We start from the raw sequence: 15,557 nt of genomic DNA on the forward strand, positions 1-15,557 counted from the left end.
TTACTATTTTTATTATTTTTGCCTTTTTTAACTGTTATTGCTGTTTTTGTTATTATTATTGTAGAATAATAAATATTATTTTTATTGAAGTCATTATTAGTTGTTATTATTTTTTATTATTTTATAATAATTATTATCCTAATAATAATGATTATTTTCGTCTTAATATTATTTATTGTTATTGCATTTATCATTAGTTGTTTTTATTTTTATTTTTATTTTAATAGTAATAATAGTTAGTATTATTAGCATTTGTTGTTTTTAGATTTTTTTTTTAATTGTAGGCTGAGTTTGATTCCATGGAATGAAGATCGATTCCAGCCTATATGGACTGGAATTGTGATTCTTGCATTCATAGGAATCGTATTCTGGCCAGAATATGATTCCACCCTTAATTTTGCAAACTGAATGCAGGAATGTAATTCCATTCTTGAGATTTAATCCCATTATGGGCCTGATTCCCTAAACCAAACAGGGGGTTCCTTCGTGTCAGGCCATAATCCGACCAAGAAAGTCACATTGGGGACTTTTGAGTTGCATTTCGGACATTACTTACTGTAGTCGCTGAAGAACCAGTTAGCTCTCAGTTATACTTTTTTGTTCATACCCCAGCTAATACTTCTTTATTTTGGCTTACTGAGGAAAGTTGATTTGAAATATACCACTCAATTTATTACTTAATGAATTTAATCTCTCTATTGCTAATTAATTACCATGCTATTCTTGACTACATTTTTATAGTTTGTTTTGTTCAGGGTGAATCTGCTTTCAACTGGTTCAATCCAAATAGAAATGTAAACCAGAATGCATTGCATTAAGAGTCTTCAACTGCATCTTCTAGTGCATAGTAGAGGCTGTTGCATACAGTCAACATTTCATATAACTACACCAATGGAAAACATACACCGAGGCCAAGAAAAGTATATTACCAGCTCCAACCAATGACAACATAGCAGTGATCCAAATTATTAAATCATGGCAAACACCATGTGATGCTCTTGGTGTTTCCCTTTATCCTATCAGAAAGAGGTACTTGCAATAAGAATTGATCCCATAAATTGTTAGGATTAACACATATGCCGCCTCTAAACACTTTCAGTCTCAGGTCCCAATCACCTTCTCATGCAGCCTTGCAATCTTTTCATCCTGTTCAATAATTTCGCAACTGAGCCAATCATTACCCTCTGCTAACTTTATATTCTTGGCTTTCAACTTTGACATCATAGCTTATCCCGAAGTAGCCTTCTCAAGCCATCAAAATATTTGAAAAATCTTTCTTCCCATTCATTGCTCTTATGAGCTCGTTTTTTTTTGGGGATGAAAATTGTTAATAAATAAGAAAAATTAAATAAAACTTGAGCTTATGTACTGTAATTTAGGCATCCTTAAAATCTATGATGCCCATAATTAGTGCTTTAACCCACACATACAGGTCTGAAGTTGAGAACTTGTGCAAGAATGTGAAATTGACCCATCAGCTGAATCGCTTGCTTGCGTGACCAATTGCAAGTACTATTGAGCTGCAAATGCTTATCCCACTTGATTTCTTCTCTATTTCTCTTTGCCTTCCCTTTTTTCGATGTCCTCCGTCCAAAACATAGTGACCAAGAAAGTTGAAAGGATGACATGTGATTTATGGACATAGTCTCATTCTAATAACTGACATGTCATGTAATATTAAAACCTTGTTCAGGGTGTCTAGGCTAGAACACCCTTTAAAACTTGATTGAAATGTTATAAAAACTAGTTTGTGATTTGATTAGAAAAATTTAAGGAGCGACCTAAAAATTCACTTCCAAGGTAATTTTTTCCACCATTTTGTTTGGGTTCATTATCTAGATGACAAAAACATGTTAATTCTTGTGTATTCTGTGTTGCCATCATTTTCTAAAAGTTCCACATTTGGCGAATTTCTTATATTCTTCACTTAGGACTGTTCATTCCCTCTATACCTGGATCATAGGCATCAAGTGGTTAATAGGAGTAAAAATCACATAAATTACCCAAGTAGGTTCACCTTTGAGAGATTCACTAGTTCAAAGCTTTTACACATGAAAAAAATTTACTATTTGAGCATTTACACTGATTTTGACATTCTTTCCTTTGTACTTTGTTTATATGAAAGTGTTTTACATGACTATTGCTTATCTTGTATCATTATAAGCTTTTATACATGAAAAAAATTTACTATTTGAGCATTTACACTGATTTTGACATTCTTTCCTTTGTACTTTGTTTATATGAAAGTGTTTTACATGACTATTGTTTATCTTGTATCATTATAAGTTTGGCTTTGATGTTCTATTGTTCCTTTTTTTTTTTTTTTAAATGTTATCTTGTCAGGAGAGTAACTATGTTCCAATTAGACGCGGTAATAGAGTGGTGCTCTTGATTAATGGGTAGGTCCATTGATTTTCTTTTATGTTCTATATGACATGTATCACATGACTCATGACGTGGCTTCTTTGAATCATTCACTAGTGATCAAGGTCTTAAATTTCAATTTCAACTAAAATTTCGAAGCTCCAAAAGTATGACAATCCCTATGTCAATTTCAATTTGAAAAATTGATGGAAATTAGTAGTAAAGCATGGAATTCTTTAATAGACATAATTATGTAAGTTTGAGGACTAAACAAGTTAAATACATCTATATTATGTATGAGGTGTAAAAGTTGTGATGTAATGTGTGTTAAACATATTCATAAGATAATGCATATTAAACATGTTCAGTTATCATAAATGAAATTCGTAAATCAAATAAAGATAATTTAGACATGATTTGTTAAATAAAATATTGTGTTAAGTTTAATTTTTCATATAATTTCAAAAGTATTTGTGAATAATCCTTAGTTTCAATAAAAGTAAAATGATATATTGAGAGAGAAACTTCACTTCACGTCTAAATCTCATATGAATCCTGAGGAAATTTCAATCTATAGTTAAAACCTTGACAATTTCTGCTGAAATTTTAACATTTTCATAAATTTTGGACGATTTGTCGAAATTTCGATGGAAATTATGCAAGACAAAAATTGACTCCCATTTAAATTTCAAGGGTGACAGAAAGTGAAAATTTCAACAATTTTGTGAAAATTTAAGATCATGTTGGTGATGTAATTGAACTTGTACTTGAACTTTTGAATTCCTTCTTCCAAGCATGAAAGCTTAGGAATGGTAGGCGTGACTGGCTAGGCTCCCCACCCCCCCTCTTCTGTTATTCTCAGCAAGTTTCTGCCTGCATGTAAATCTATCCTACTTCCGGCATTTTAAACCCTTCCAGTATAGTTGATTATTATCTTGCAAACCTCAACCCCAAGACCCTAAATATATGCTGTGTGTAGAATATCCTACTTGAAAATGTTTTCTTGATTGTGATTATTGTAGTTGTTGAGTTGGTGATAAAATTAATGCCACATTGAGAAATTGCTTTTGTCTATGATTTTCCCATTGCAAATGTTGCTGCTTTATAGAGATGTTGTGAGATCAATTATTGTTTTTCCCCCGTCCGGTCTTATTTGGTGCATGGAATTGTTGAGTATGTTATATATGGTTGTATATATTTTAGCCATTTTGAGGTGTACTCCTGTAATTGATGTCTAATGATGTGTCTAATCTTCTACACACCTCATTTATCATTTTATTTTGCAAAAAATTGTATTATTTTGGTTTAAATTTGAATAATCAAGTCCATAATTTACAATTTTTTATTTTGTTTTGTCTTGGAAACCATGGGCAATTCATAATCTGCTCATCATGGTAGGAAAGAAAGATTAAGTACGACATGAGCCCGTCTAGCATTGCTGGTTGAAGACCATACTGGTCATGCTGTGCTTTTTGCCATAGTGCATATTAGGGGTGTGCAATCGGTCGGTTCAGCCAATTCGGTCAATTAACCGAATTAATCAAATTTTTTCGGTTAACCCCACTCCATAACCGAACCGACTGAATTGGTTTTTTTAACCAAATTGTTCCCGACCGAACCAAATTTTCAGGTAATTCGGTTAACCGAATAAAATTAAAATTAATTCCCAAATCCAATCGTTGGATTCGAATGGAACGACGCACTGGAAGCTGAAGCGTGAAGGACGAAAGGAGTACTGCAAAATGTGAACTATGAAGTTGGGATTTGGGAAGGTGGAAGCCAAAACCCGAAGGGGAAGACTGGATCTGGAACTAGAAGTGCGAACTCGCTGTTGCCAAACTGGGAAGTGGGAGTGCCGCCGAACTGGGAAGGAATTGGGAAGTCGGAACTGGGAAGGGAAGGTGGAAGCCGAAGGGAACTGGGAGGATTGTCGGCTGCCGCCTGCTGGTGTGCCGCTGCAGCACTGCGTGCGAAGCTGCACACTAGGGAAGGGAAGAGTGAAGACTGAAGAGGGAAGTGAGATTCTGGGAATGGCTGAATGGAACCTGGTGGCCTAGCCTAAAAATTAAAATCATAAATCATATAATTTAATAATTTGTATTTAATTATTAATTAATTAAAAATTCAGGTAATTCGGTTAACTGAAGTACATTTTACCCATAACCGAATCGAAAGCCAAATATCTGAATTTACCCCATTCCAAAACCGAACCAAACCAAACTACAATTTAACTGAACTGAACCGACTGAGCTCGGTCGGTTAATTCGGCTAAAATTGAATTATGCTCATCCCTAGTGCATAACCATCTTTTCTAAAATGCACCCAATTAGCATAGTGGTTGAACCACTAGTTAGTTTGATATACTTCATTGCTAAGATAAAATAATTTAAGGCCCTTCCATTGCAATTTCCTAGTAGATTGTTTTCATGTTTCTAGTTAGGCGTAATGGTGGGAGTTTGCTCTATCCAAATTGTAGGGAAGTCATTCAATTTGAAGCTGGATAAGGTAGGGAAGATTGAAGCTTTGTTTGTTCTTGAGAATAGTGGAAATGCAATCGGTCGGTTTGTCTCTCTTCAAGAGCTGCCTCATGGTTTTATGAGGGATTCTTGGCTTTCGCTGGTAAGTTGGGCAAGGGATTTTGAAGGTTTAGTGTTAGTTATGTCGATTACTGGATGGGGATTCACATAACCAGGGCAGGGAATTTCAGGAATTAGGACATGGATGGAGAGGTAAGAACTGCTCCATTTTTGTTCCTAAAGGGCTGAATAGGGAAGGATGATCTCAGTTTGGGGAAGCTCTTGCTACTTTGGCAAGTTGATGTCGGTTAGGCCCAAATGGAGAAGTTAGTTAGAAGTCATACGAAAATCATTCTTGGAGTCAAGTTGTTGGTGGAAGTGTAGGTGATGGTGAAGGTCGTTTGGTCCATGTGAATTTGTAGGAAAAGGGTTGTGCTTACTCTGGGGGATGGTCACAAGAGGTAGCGTCTCAAGTACAATCGAAGGAGTTGAAAGCAATGATGTCAGCTAAGTAGTCCAAATCAGAGGTGGCTAGGGTTTCTTGCGTGGACAGCAAGAGAACGAAGACAGAGGCGGCTAGGGTTTCTGGGGTTGAAGATAGGTCGGCGAAATTAGAGTGGGCTGAGCTTGGTTTATTGTCTATTAAATTTGATTTGGACCGGCTTTTTGAAAATGTAAAGAGTTTATTAAACTCTTGGTTGGGATTCTTGTTTAAGGAGGCCCAAAAGCAAGCCTTAGATTGAAAATTGGGCTTGGGCAGTGGAGATGCTTAAACAAGAGAGCAGATGGGCCACACATTTGGGAGAGCCCAAGAAAAGCAGATGAGGCATTTATCTGGAAAAGTCCAAGAGTATACAGCCCCTGAACATAAGGGAATATTTTTGCCTATGTTTTGTAATGATATTGGGGTTCATCGTCCTTTTGACCAGCAACATGTCAAACAGTGCCCTTCCTCGAATGAAGTATGAGGTGTTCCAGTGTTGTGCTTTTCTTTGAATAAAGGCTTAGATGGTCATGACAAGGGATGTTCTGATACTAGTAAAGTGCTGAAACCAGAAGGAGTAGAAAGGCCTGATAGGTTTGATGTTTATCCTTGGCTGGAAAATGGCATTAGGGGGAGCTTAAGGAATGTTGGTTGGGAGTCTGGCTCAAAGAATTTTAATTCCTGTGAGTTGCGAATTCAGAATTTCATCTCTAGTTTAGTAGGAGTTCAAGCTGGAAAGGGATTTTGGAAAATTCAAGGAGTGGTAAGGTGTATGCTAGTCAAAAGAATTTGCGGATGGGTCTTGAAGGGAGGATGTCTGTTGAAGAAAAACAAGAATTATTTAGTGAGAAAATACATAAAAATTATAAATAGGGATTCGAAAGGTGTTTTTATAATGGGAGAGCCAACTGTGGAGAGGGCTATGTTGAGCAAGGAAAGTAAGGGATGGGGAGATGTGTTGGATGAGGACAGCATAGGGAGTAGTGAGTTTGAATGTGAAAAGGTCTACTTTTGGATCATATTTGGGAGTGGTGTGGATATCCTCTGATTCCTTTATTGATTGACGCAGATTTCTATCTTATGTGCCGCTTCCTCCTTTAGATGGTTTAGAAGGTATTAACCTGTTTGAAGATGAGACTTATAAAGAAAATAAAAAGGTTGAGGATGGAATTTTGCCTACCCCTTTTCGAGATGAAAGTTCTGGGAAGGATATTGACCCTTAAAGGCTGTTGGATGACTTGGGCCTCAAGTTATTTGATCAAGGAGGTAATGAAATCAGGCTTGATGGTGGCAAATCCAAGGTGAAGAAGGGTTAGACAGAATTAGCTAACACGAAGTGTTCGGTGAACTATGGCAAGAAGGGTTTGAAGGGATTTCTTGCTTGATTATTGCATTTTTTTAATATATTTTTTTCATGCTTTTATTCTTTCTCTTTTTTTATTTTTTATTTTTTGTTAGTTTTTTTTGGAGGATTTAGTATCCTCTCTGTGATTGTACATTCTCATCCTTAATATATATTTTTTTATTATCCAAAAAAAAATGACATAATTTAAACTTAATAAATGTCATCTGTGTCGCGAAGCACCTTTATTTTGTGCTGTATTTGTTAGCTTTTTGAGACATTGTTCCTACATTTATTCAAATTGGTCTCTTTTTTTCCCAGTTTCCTTTTATAATATTAACCATTTTACATTCCTTCCAAATTCAAGCCCTTTTGGTATTGTTGGAAAGTTAGAGATGGAGGAGAGAAGAAGTGAAGGAGAGAAGTGAAGAGGAGAAGAAGAGGAAAATAGAGGAAAGAACTGAGTGACAGTTTCCTGGAGTCCACGTACAGCTCCAGGACTGCCCTCTTATATATTAATAATAATAATAATGTCCTAAGGAAAAAAATACCACCGTTAACACAACCTAATTATTAAAATAACATATTCTCTTTCTAACACTCCCCCTCAAGCTGGAGGTGTTTAAATATCACCTAACCCCGTAACAAACGTTAGGCAAGGTATGCTTAAACAAAGGCTTTGTAAAAACATCACCTAGTTGATTGACAAATTCAAAAAGGGACCAACCTTCTTCAATGCAGCATCCCTAAAAAAATGACAATCATCTTCTATGTGCCTTGTCCTTTGATGAAACATTGGATTGCCAGCAATATAAATGGCTGGTTGATTATCACAAAATACATCTATTGGTTTTGTTACCAAGAATCCCATCTTTGACAGAAGAGACTTCAGCCACATAAGCACACTCACTGTATGAACCATAGCTTGATATTCCGCCTCGGCACTAGATCTTGCTATAGTAGTTTACTTCTTGCTACGCCAAGTAACAATATTAGTTCGCACAAATGTACAATATCTAATAGTAGACCTTCGATTATCAATAGATTTAGCCCAATTTGCATCTAAGTATCCCACAATCTCACAATTTCTATTACATTTGATATCAAACATTTGTTGGGAGAGCCTTTGAGTTGAGATATTGCAAAATCCTTCAAATAACATCCCAATGTGGTTGTTTGGGATTTTCCATAAATTGACTCACCACCACCACTACAAAATATATGTCAAGTCTAGTGATAGTCAAGTAGATCAACTGGCCAACCAACTACCTATATCGACGTTTGTCTTCAAAGTCTGGTCCAACATCCCTAGACTACTTCACATTGGGATCTATAGGAGTATCAAATAGTTTAGATCCCAACAAAGCAGTCTCATTTAGCAAGTCCCAAGCATATTTTCGCTAATACAAAATCAACCCTTTCCTACACCTTACAATCTCAATAAAGAAAGTAATGCAGAATACCTAGGTCCTTGATTTGAAATTTTGCTTGAAGTCGCGGCTTAATATCTGCTATCCCACTATGGTTGCTTCTAGGGATGATATCATCAACATAAACTACTAGAAGTACCACAACTACCTCCGTCTTGCGAAGAAAAACCAAATGATCAGAGTAGCAGTGGATAAAGCCAGATGCAGAAACTAAAAAACAAAATTTGTCTAACTAGCCTTGAGCAAACTGTTTAAGACCATAAATGGCCTTACGCAACTTGCATACTTTACCATCCTCCCCCTGAGCAACATACCAAGGACGTTGCTCCATGTATACCTCCTCCTGCAAATCTTTGTACAAGAAGGTATTTTTCACGTCTAACTGATACAAGGGCGAATCAAAATTAAGTGCCAATGAGATCAATAGACAAACAAAATTTAATTGAGCAACCGGAGAGCTGGTCTTAATATAATCAGTACCATCTGTTTGGGTGTACCCCTTGGCAGCCAACTGGGCCTTAAGTCATTTGATGGAGTCATTAAAAAGATAGGAAGAAGATCCACCTAGTCCCATGTCCCTCGAGTGGGCAACGAAACCATTTCTACATTCATTGCGTGCTTCCGCCTAGGGTTAGCAAGTGCTTCAACATGCGAGGAAGGGATAATAACTGAGGGAATAGACAAGGCAAAATAATGCATATTATTAGGAAGATGAAGAACTAAAACATAATGAGCGATAGGATAAGCGACTAAGGATTGCTGAGCACATGTTCAAGCACCTTTTCAGTGAGCAATGGACAAATCCATGTCAGGTTGGGATGGATCTCCATAGCTAGAAGTCGAAATGGTGATGGCCAGAGGAGGTGCCGGCATGGTAGTTGTGATGTCTTTCCTTGATTTTCTCTATTCATAAGCCTTCAATCGTTTCTCTGGTTTTTTAACGAATGGATTTGGAAGAGGGGTAGGAGATTTCTTGGGAGGGTTAGGGTAGGATCAACACAAGAGACGTGACCATAAAATGTTGATTGAATTAAAATAGATTCATACAAGGATGACTTGACATTGGGAAACTAGGGTGTCCCCTTAAAAAAGGTGAGATCATCACTAACATATTTCCTATGAGTGTATGGATCATAACATCTATGTCCTTTCTGAGTTTTTGAGCCCAACAAAGACACATTTAATAGCACGAGGAGAGAATTTCTCTTAATCAAGTATGTGGAACATGAGCAAAACATGTGCAGCCAAAGACATGAGGCACAATAAGGGATGTGGATATTTTTGGGTACACATGATGGAGAAGGGAATTTGCCCTCCTAGAATGCTTGTGGGAATCTTATTGAGCAGAAAACAGGCTGTAAGAAGAGGATTGTTCCAAAAGGTTTTAGGAACATGCACATGAAGGAGTACTGACTGTGATATGTCAAGTAAATGTCTATTCCTTCTTTGAGCTACTCCATTCTGCCGAGGTGTATATGCATGATGTTTGATGAATAATCCCTTTGGCCAAGCAAAAAAACTGAAACTGATTTTGAACAAATCTAAGTGCATTATTTGATTGAAAAATTTGAATACAAATGCCAAATTGAGTTTTTTTTTTCCTCGTGAATTGAGTAAATAGATTAAAAATTTCTTACAGATCTTTTAACAAATAAATCCAAGTCATATGTGAAAAATCATCCTCACAGAATATGGATAACCAGTCAAACTCTTGACTCTGCACAAACTCCAAATATTTGAATGAATAAGAGAAAACAATGATTTACTACAATATCCAACACCAGATGGAAAAGGTGTCCTAATACGCTTTCCCAACTGACATGCAAAACCCTTAAAATGAGAAACAAACTTGAACATAGGGAAAGCTTGTACTTTTTGAATGGATGGATGATCTTAATGAGCCTGCTGCTGTTCATGAGAAACACCATGAGTAGAAATTGAGGAAGCCATATGACAAGAATTGGACCCACTATGTCAACCAATAGTATATGCCATCCTTCTCATGCCCTCTACCAATCCTCTTTTTCATCCGGAGATCTTGAATAACACGATCAGATGGAAAGAAAGTCACAGAACAATTATGAGACTTAGTTAATTGACTAATTGATAGCAAGTTCAAGGGAAATTTAGGCACATATAACACAAATGAGAGGAATAGAAGGAATTGAGAGAATATTGCTGGAACTAGAAACTGGTGTAGCAGAACCATCAGCAAGAGTAACCTTAGAGTGTAAAGTAGTAGGGTTCAAGGACTCAAACAAATTAGGACAACTTGTCATATGAGAGGAGGCATCAGAATCTATAACCCAAGGTGAGGAGGATGAAGAGGAAAGAAGCTTGGTTGTACTTGAATGGGCCATAGTAGCACTAGATGTAAAAGACTGAGTTTGGAGTTGTTGAACCATGCAAAAACTATTGTTAAACTCCTCTCGGGACATGGTGGATGATGTACTTAACTCCCTAGTGAAGTGGCTCGGGGCGTTTGAAGTGTCAATAGTAGAATTGCCTTCCGTAAGAGACTTCTTGGCCCAAGCTGGTTCCCAAGGAGATTCCAACAGCGATTAATAAGAATTTCCATGATGAACTCCTCATCGTATTACACCATTGATGCTACAACCACAATCCAAACCTCATCCTCGTCCTCCAAAACTTGCCCTACTGCAGTTAGAGGTAGTATCCATGGCTGACTTATCATGGTAAGGAGCTTGAGTGGTCAGGCAGCACACACTTAACAGAAACAGCACTTTCAGGGCTTCAAAATCCAGAACTTCAATATGCAGTAACGATTACAGAACTGAGGTTACAATATCTTAGGATGAATTACTTAACCGCCAAGAAGATGGCATACCACAGCAAAGTACTGCAGGCATTTAATGAACAACCTGGCAGCAGGTCCAGGCATTACAGCTGGCAGGAACTGGAAACAAATGCAGAGAAGAGCAGGAAATGGATATTTGAACACTGATCAAAACTAACCTGCAATTGGTATAAGATTGCAAGCAATCAATCACAAATATAAATTGTCAATACAGCATCATCAGCAAACCACAAACAGAGTGATAGAGGAACAGAAGCTGCGTAGCATATAAGAAACAGAGTATAATTGAGTTTACATCAGCAAATCACCATGAAAAAACACACAGCTTCCTGCCAAGGATGCTGCACAACTTAACCCATAGGGAGGGTGTCCTTTAACGACTCTCAAACCAACCAGAAAATCAGATTTGAGGACTGATTAGGGGAGGATAAGGAAAAAAACGAAAAATAGAGTACCAAAATCAATTCAGATAAAACAGATTTGAAAGAGATCAATGCTTTGATACCATGTTGTAAAGTTAGAGATGGAGGAGAGTATAAGATAAGGAGAGAAGAGAAGAGGAGAAGAAGAGAAGAAGAGAAGCAAGAACTGAGGAGCAGTTTCCAGTAGGCTAAGTACAGATCCAGGTCTGCCCTCTTACATATTAATAATAACTAAGTCTTAAGGACAAAACTTCCTCCATTAACACAACCTAATTATTAACATAACATGTTCTCTTCTAACAGGTATTTTGGTGAATAATATTTTGCTTTCAAATTCATTATCAGCTTATTAGGAAGGGCTTGACTATTATCTTGTTTCAATTGTAGGTTAGGTGCCACGCCTGTAATGGAGCTGATGATTGCATCAGGAAAAGCAGTCCCTAGATTGCAGTTGGAGCACGGACTGGCAGTTGAGAGAGTGTATACTGGCTCATTTATGACTTCTCTCGATATGGCAGGTTTATTCTTGCTGGGAAGGTGTATATTTTGTTAAAGATGCTGAAGAAAATAGCCTTTTTGAGTCCCTTTTTTTTTTTTTGACAGGATTTTCAATATCTATCATGAAAGCAGATCCAGTGATTTTGCAACGACTGGATGCTCCAACAAAGGCTCCTTATTGGCCTATTGGCGCTACAGGTCTTTTTTATATTATATATATATTTCAAATTTCACATTGGCTCGTGTCACTTTCTTTCAACATTGTCTTCTTTTTGAGTAATCTAAAAATCCTAATTGTTCTTGTGCTGACAAATTTCCTCCTTTGTGTAATAGTTAGCATATCTATAACAATGTATGAAGGCAATAAATCAATGTTATCTTCTTTCTTTGCCATTGATCTTTGGAGTTTTTGTACTTGCAGGTAATCACGCACATGCCAAGATTCCTATTCCAATGCCACCATCTCGTTCAACGGATCATGATGAGGTATTTTTGGAAATGAAACATCTACTTTGCTTCTGTATCATTTTTTTTTTAATAATAAAATAAGGTATATTATGAAAGTTAATGTACAATCATAGCGTGGATACTAAATCATCAAAAAGAAAGAAAAAATAAAAGAAAAAAACAAGAAGAAAAATAAAAGGTTAAAAAAAAAAAATGCTACAATCAGCCAAGAAAAAACCCCTCTTTAATTAGTTGCCATCATAGTTCATTGAACATTTCAAATTAGCTAATTCTCTTTGGCCCTTCCTCACCTTAAATTTGCCACTGTCAAGCCCAACTTCATTTCCTCCTTTGTCAAGCAACATGAGGCCCAAGTCATTCAGCAAACTTTATGTTTCAAGGTCCTTCTCAGGAATTCCTTGACCTAGAGTAGGCAGAATTCCATCCTTTGCCTTTTGTTCATCTTTAGGAACCTCATCTTCAAAGATATTAATCCCACCTAAGCCTTCTAAAGGAGATGGTGGCACAAAAGATATATTCGTGAGGCAATCAGTAGAAGAATAGAAGAAAAATCCATGCTGGTCTTGAATATGGTCTGTAAACTTCTTTCATATGCTATCATCATCTGAAATATCCCCCCCCCCCCCCCCCCAAATACCAAAAAAAAAAAATCTCTTGCTATCCTTACTTGATTCGGCCCTCTTATTGATTGGCTCCTCCATTATAATTAAAACATCTTTGGTATTTGTCTTGATAATTTTATGTGTTTTCTCACTAGACAATTCTCGCATTTCCTCCCTTCAAAAACCATTTGCACTTCCTTACGGCAAACGTAAACTTTTGAATCTTTGAATTAGCCAATTGGCTCCCTTACCAACTAGATTTCTAATTGAGCAGCCAAAAATAAAGTCTTGGGTTTCAACCTTACAAGAATTAAGATTATTAGAAATAGAACTCCTCCTTTCATCTCTGGAACCTCACTAATTATCGTTCTTCTCAAGAAGAGAAGTATCATCCTCTACAATATTAGTGGAATTTTTAGAAACCTGCCTTTTCGCTTTTGTCTCCTGCTCTTTATTGTTATCAGAGCATCTCTCTTCATAACTGCCATGGATATTGTATAAAAAGGAATACAACTCTGGACTAATCAAAACAACATGTATCTTGTTTGAAGATGAGTGCAATTCATCTTGCTTCTTCTTTGAAAGACGCTGATCTCCTGTTGCCTCATAGGTCTTAAGCAAAAGGGCTTCATTATGATTAGGAATCTATAAAGGCTTTTGGGCATACCCATTCATTTGGCTTGTTTGTTTATTACGCTGCTTATTTTCTTGCTTGATATTCAAGCCTAATATAAAGTCATAAGATTGACTCTTGTGCCTTGTTAACAACAACCCTAACTAAGATTTTAATAGGCTTTTATTATTTTCAAACAACCGACCCAAGTCTATATTGGTCGCAAAGACCTAGGCCTAGCCCACTCGTTCTTTGTTATCCCATTGTCCATGAAAGAAACCCTAGCCACCTCTAATCTTAACTACTCAGTTAGGACCTTTGCCCTTAGTAACATCAATTGCTCGTGCATAGCAGACTAAAGGAACTCCTCTTGCATTTTACCCCCACGGCAAACATAGATCACCTCCTACACACTCTAAGAAATCGATCGACCTCCACCATCATCTACGCTTCCAGGCACTAGCTGACTCTAGGATTATTTCTCATCAATCTTCTTACTATCTACTCCAATAAAACTGACCGAAAAAAGCTCACAAGGGCAACAAATTCCTCCCCCAATTGAGACGAGAATCCTTGTGAAAACCATGTTGTTACAAGTGCAGCTGAAGAAAGTCGTACCCACCAATTGCATTTTCGATTCTTTTGAAGAACAAATAGAGCTCCAACCTTCCATACTTTATCCAATAAAGGGCAGCCCAGTGCACAAAGCTCCAGCGTATGCGCAGTCTAGGGAAGGAGCGGACCACAATGGGTCTATAGTACGCAGCCTTACCTTGCATTTTTTCAAGAGGCTGTTTCCATGCCTCGAACCCGTGACCTCTAGGTCACATGGCGACAACCTTATCGTTGTGCCTAAGTTTGAAATACTTCGTTTGATATGTAGTGAATGAACCCCCACAATCAATAATTAATGGCCACGTGGTATTGATCGAAAGTGAGATGAGCTATTGAGAAAAATTTTCGTGAGAGAATACCATCGTGAGAGCCGTTGCTTATGCTTTAGACCTTATCTAGAAAATGATCATTCCTTGGGCTCTCCTGACTTTTGGTTGAGGAGGTGATGGCTGAAAGTCCTCACTCTGTGGTTGTCCCACAAGCTGTCCCATTGGAGAAGCACACTCGAGAGAGATGAATGGTTGGAGGGGAGGATCTCTATTGCAATTCATCAAATTTGAGCCCCTTTTTTCTTACTTACACATTCTCTTCACTTTCCTTCTGCACATCGTAATCATGGAGTTCAGATATATTGTGACAGCCCACTCCCACTATGTAGGTATTGTTTGCTTTGGGGCGAACCTCTCATGGTTTTGTCCTTCCTCAAAAGGTGCCTACACAGGAGAGGGATCCAACCCCCATATAAGCCAAGGCCCCTTCACCTCCCCAAGCAATGTGGGACTCCTCCCAACCCCAAGAACCTCAGTTCTGAGCTATCTCCTGCCCCTACAAGGCACAACATAGTGGGTACCATTCACCCTATTGGGACAGGCCGGAGCAGACAATACCTACATAGTGGGATTGGGTTGTCATATATGGTATCAGAGTCGGATCCTCACCGGAAATGTGGTGACGACACATGCCAAGGATAACATTTCCCGGTAGGGTTGGTGGTACCCACTATCTTGTGCCTTGTAGGGGCGTGAGACAACCTATGACTGAGGTTCTTAGGGTGGGGAGGAGTCCCACATTGCTTGGGGAGGTGAAGAGGCCTCGACTTATATGGAGATTGGATCCCTCTCCTGTGTAGTCCCCTTTTTTAGGAAGGACAAAATTGTGAGGGATTCGCTCCAAAGCGGACAATGCCTACACAATGGGAGTGGGCTGTCACATATATCCTGTTAAGCAACGATTTTACCTAAAATCATAAGCTATTAAGTTGTGGGTCAACAATCTATATCAAACTTTAACCCTCCCTGCACTTGCAGCCCGATTGCACATGGAACGATAAACAAATGATTAATAACAATCAGTACAGGGTATAAGAAAATTTTTAACCACTACAA

General features: G+C 37.7%; 1 protein-coding gene across 3 annotated transcripts in view; it reads left to right on the forward strand.

The window, feature by feature from the left end:
* The window catches only part of LOC131146467 (putative 3,4-dihydroxy-2-butanone kinase), a 115,633-nt gene that overhangs the window by 69,016 nt on the left and 31,060 nt on the right, over positions 1-15,557 (forward strand). For all 3 annotated transcript variants that reach the window (XM_058096093.1, XM_058096092.1, XM_058096094.1), the window contains exons 10-13: positions 2,344-2,399; positions 11,764-11,894; positions 11,980-12,072; positions 12,296-12,360. In XM_058096093.1, the coding sequence (XP_057952076.1) occupies positions 2,344-2,399; positions 11,764-11,894; positions 11,980-12,072; positions 12,296-12,360 (345 nt within the window). The remainder of the gene's footprint in view (positions 1-2,343; positions 2,400-11,763; positions 11,895-11,979; positions 12,073-12,295; positions 12,361-15,557) is intronic.

This window comes from Malania oleifera, chromosome 13 (genome assembly GCF_029873635.1).
Source record: "Malania oleifera isolate guangnan ecotype guangnan chromosome 13, ASM2987363v1, whole genome shotgun sequence".
Classification (NCBI taxonomy): Eukaryota; Viridiplantae; Streptophyta; class Magnoliopsida; order Santalales; family Ximeniaceae; genus Malania; species Malania oleifera.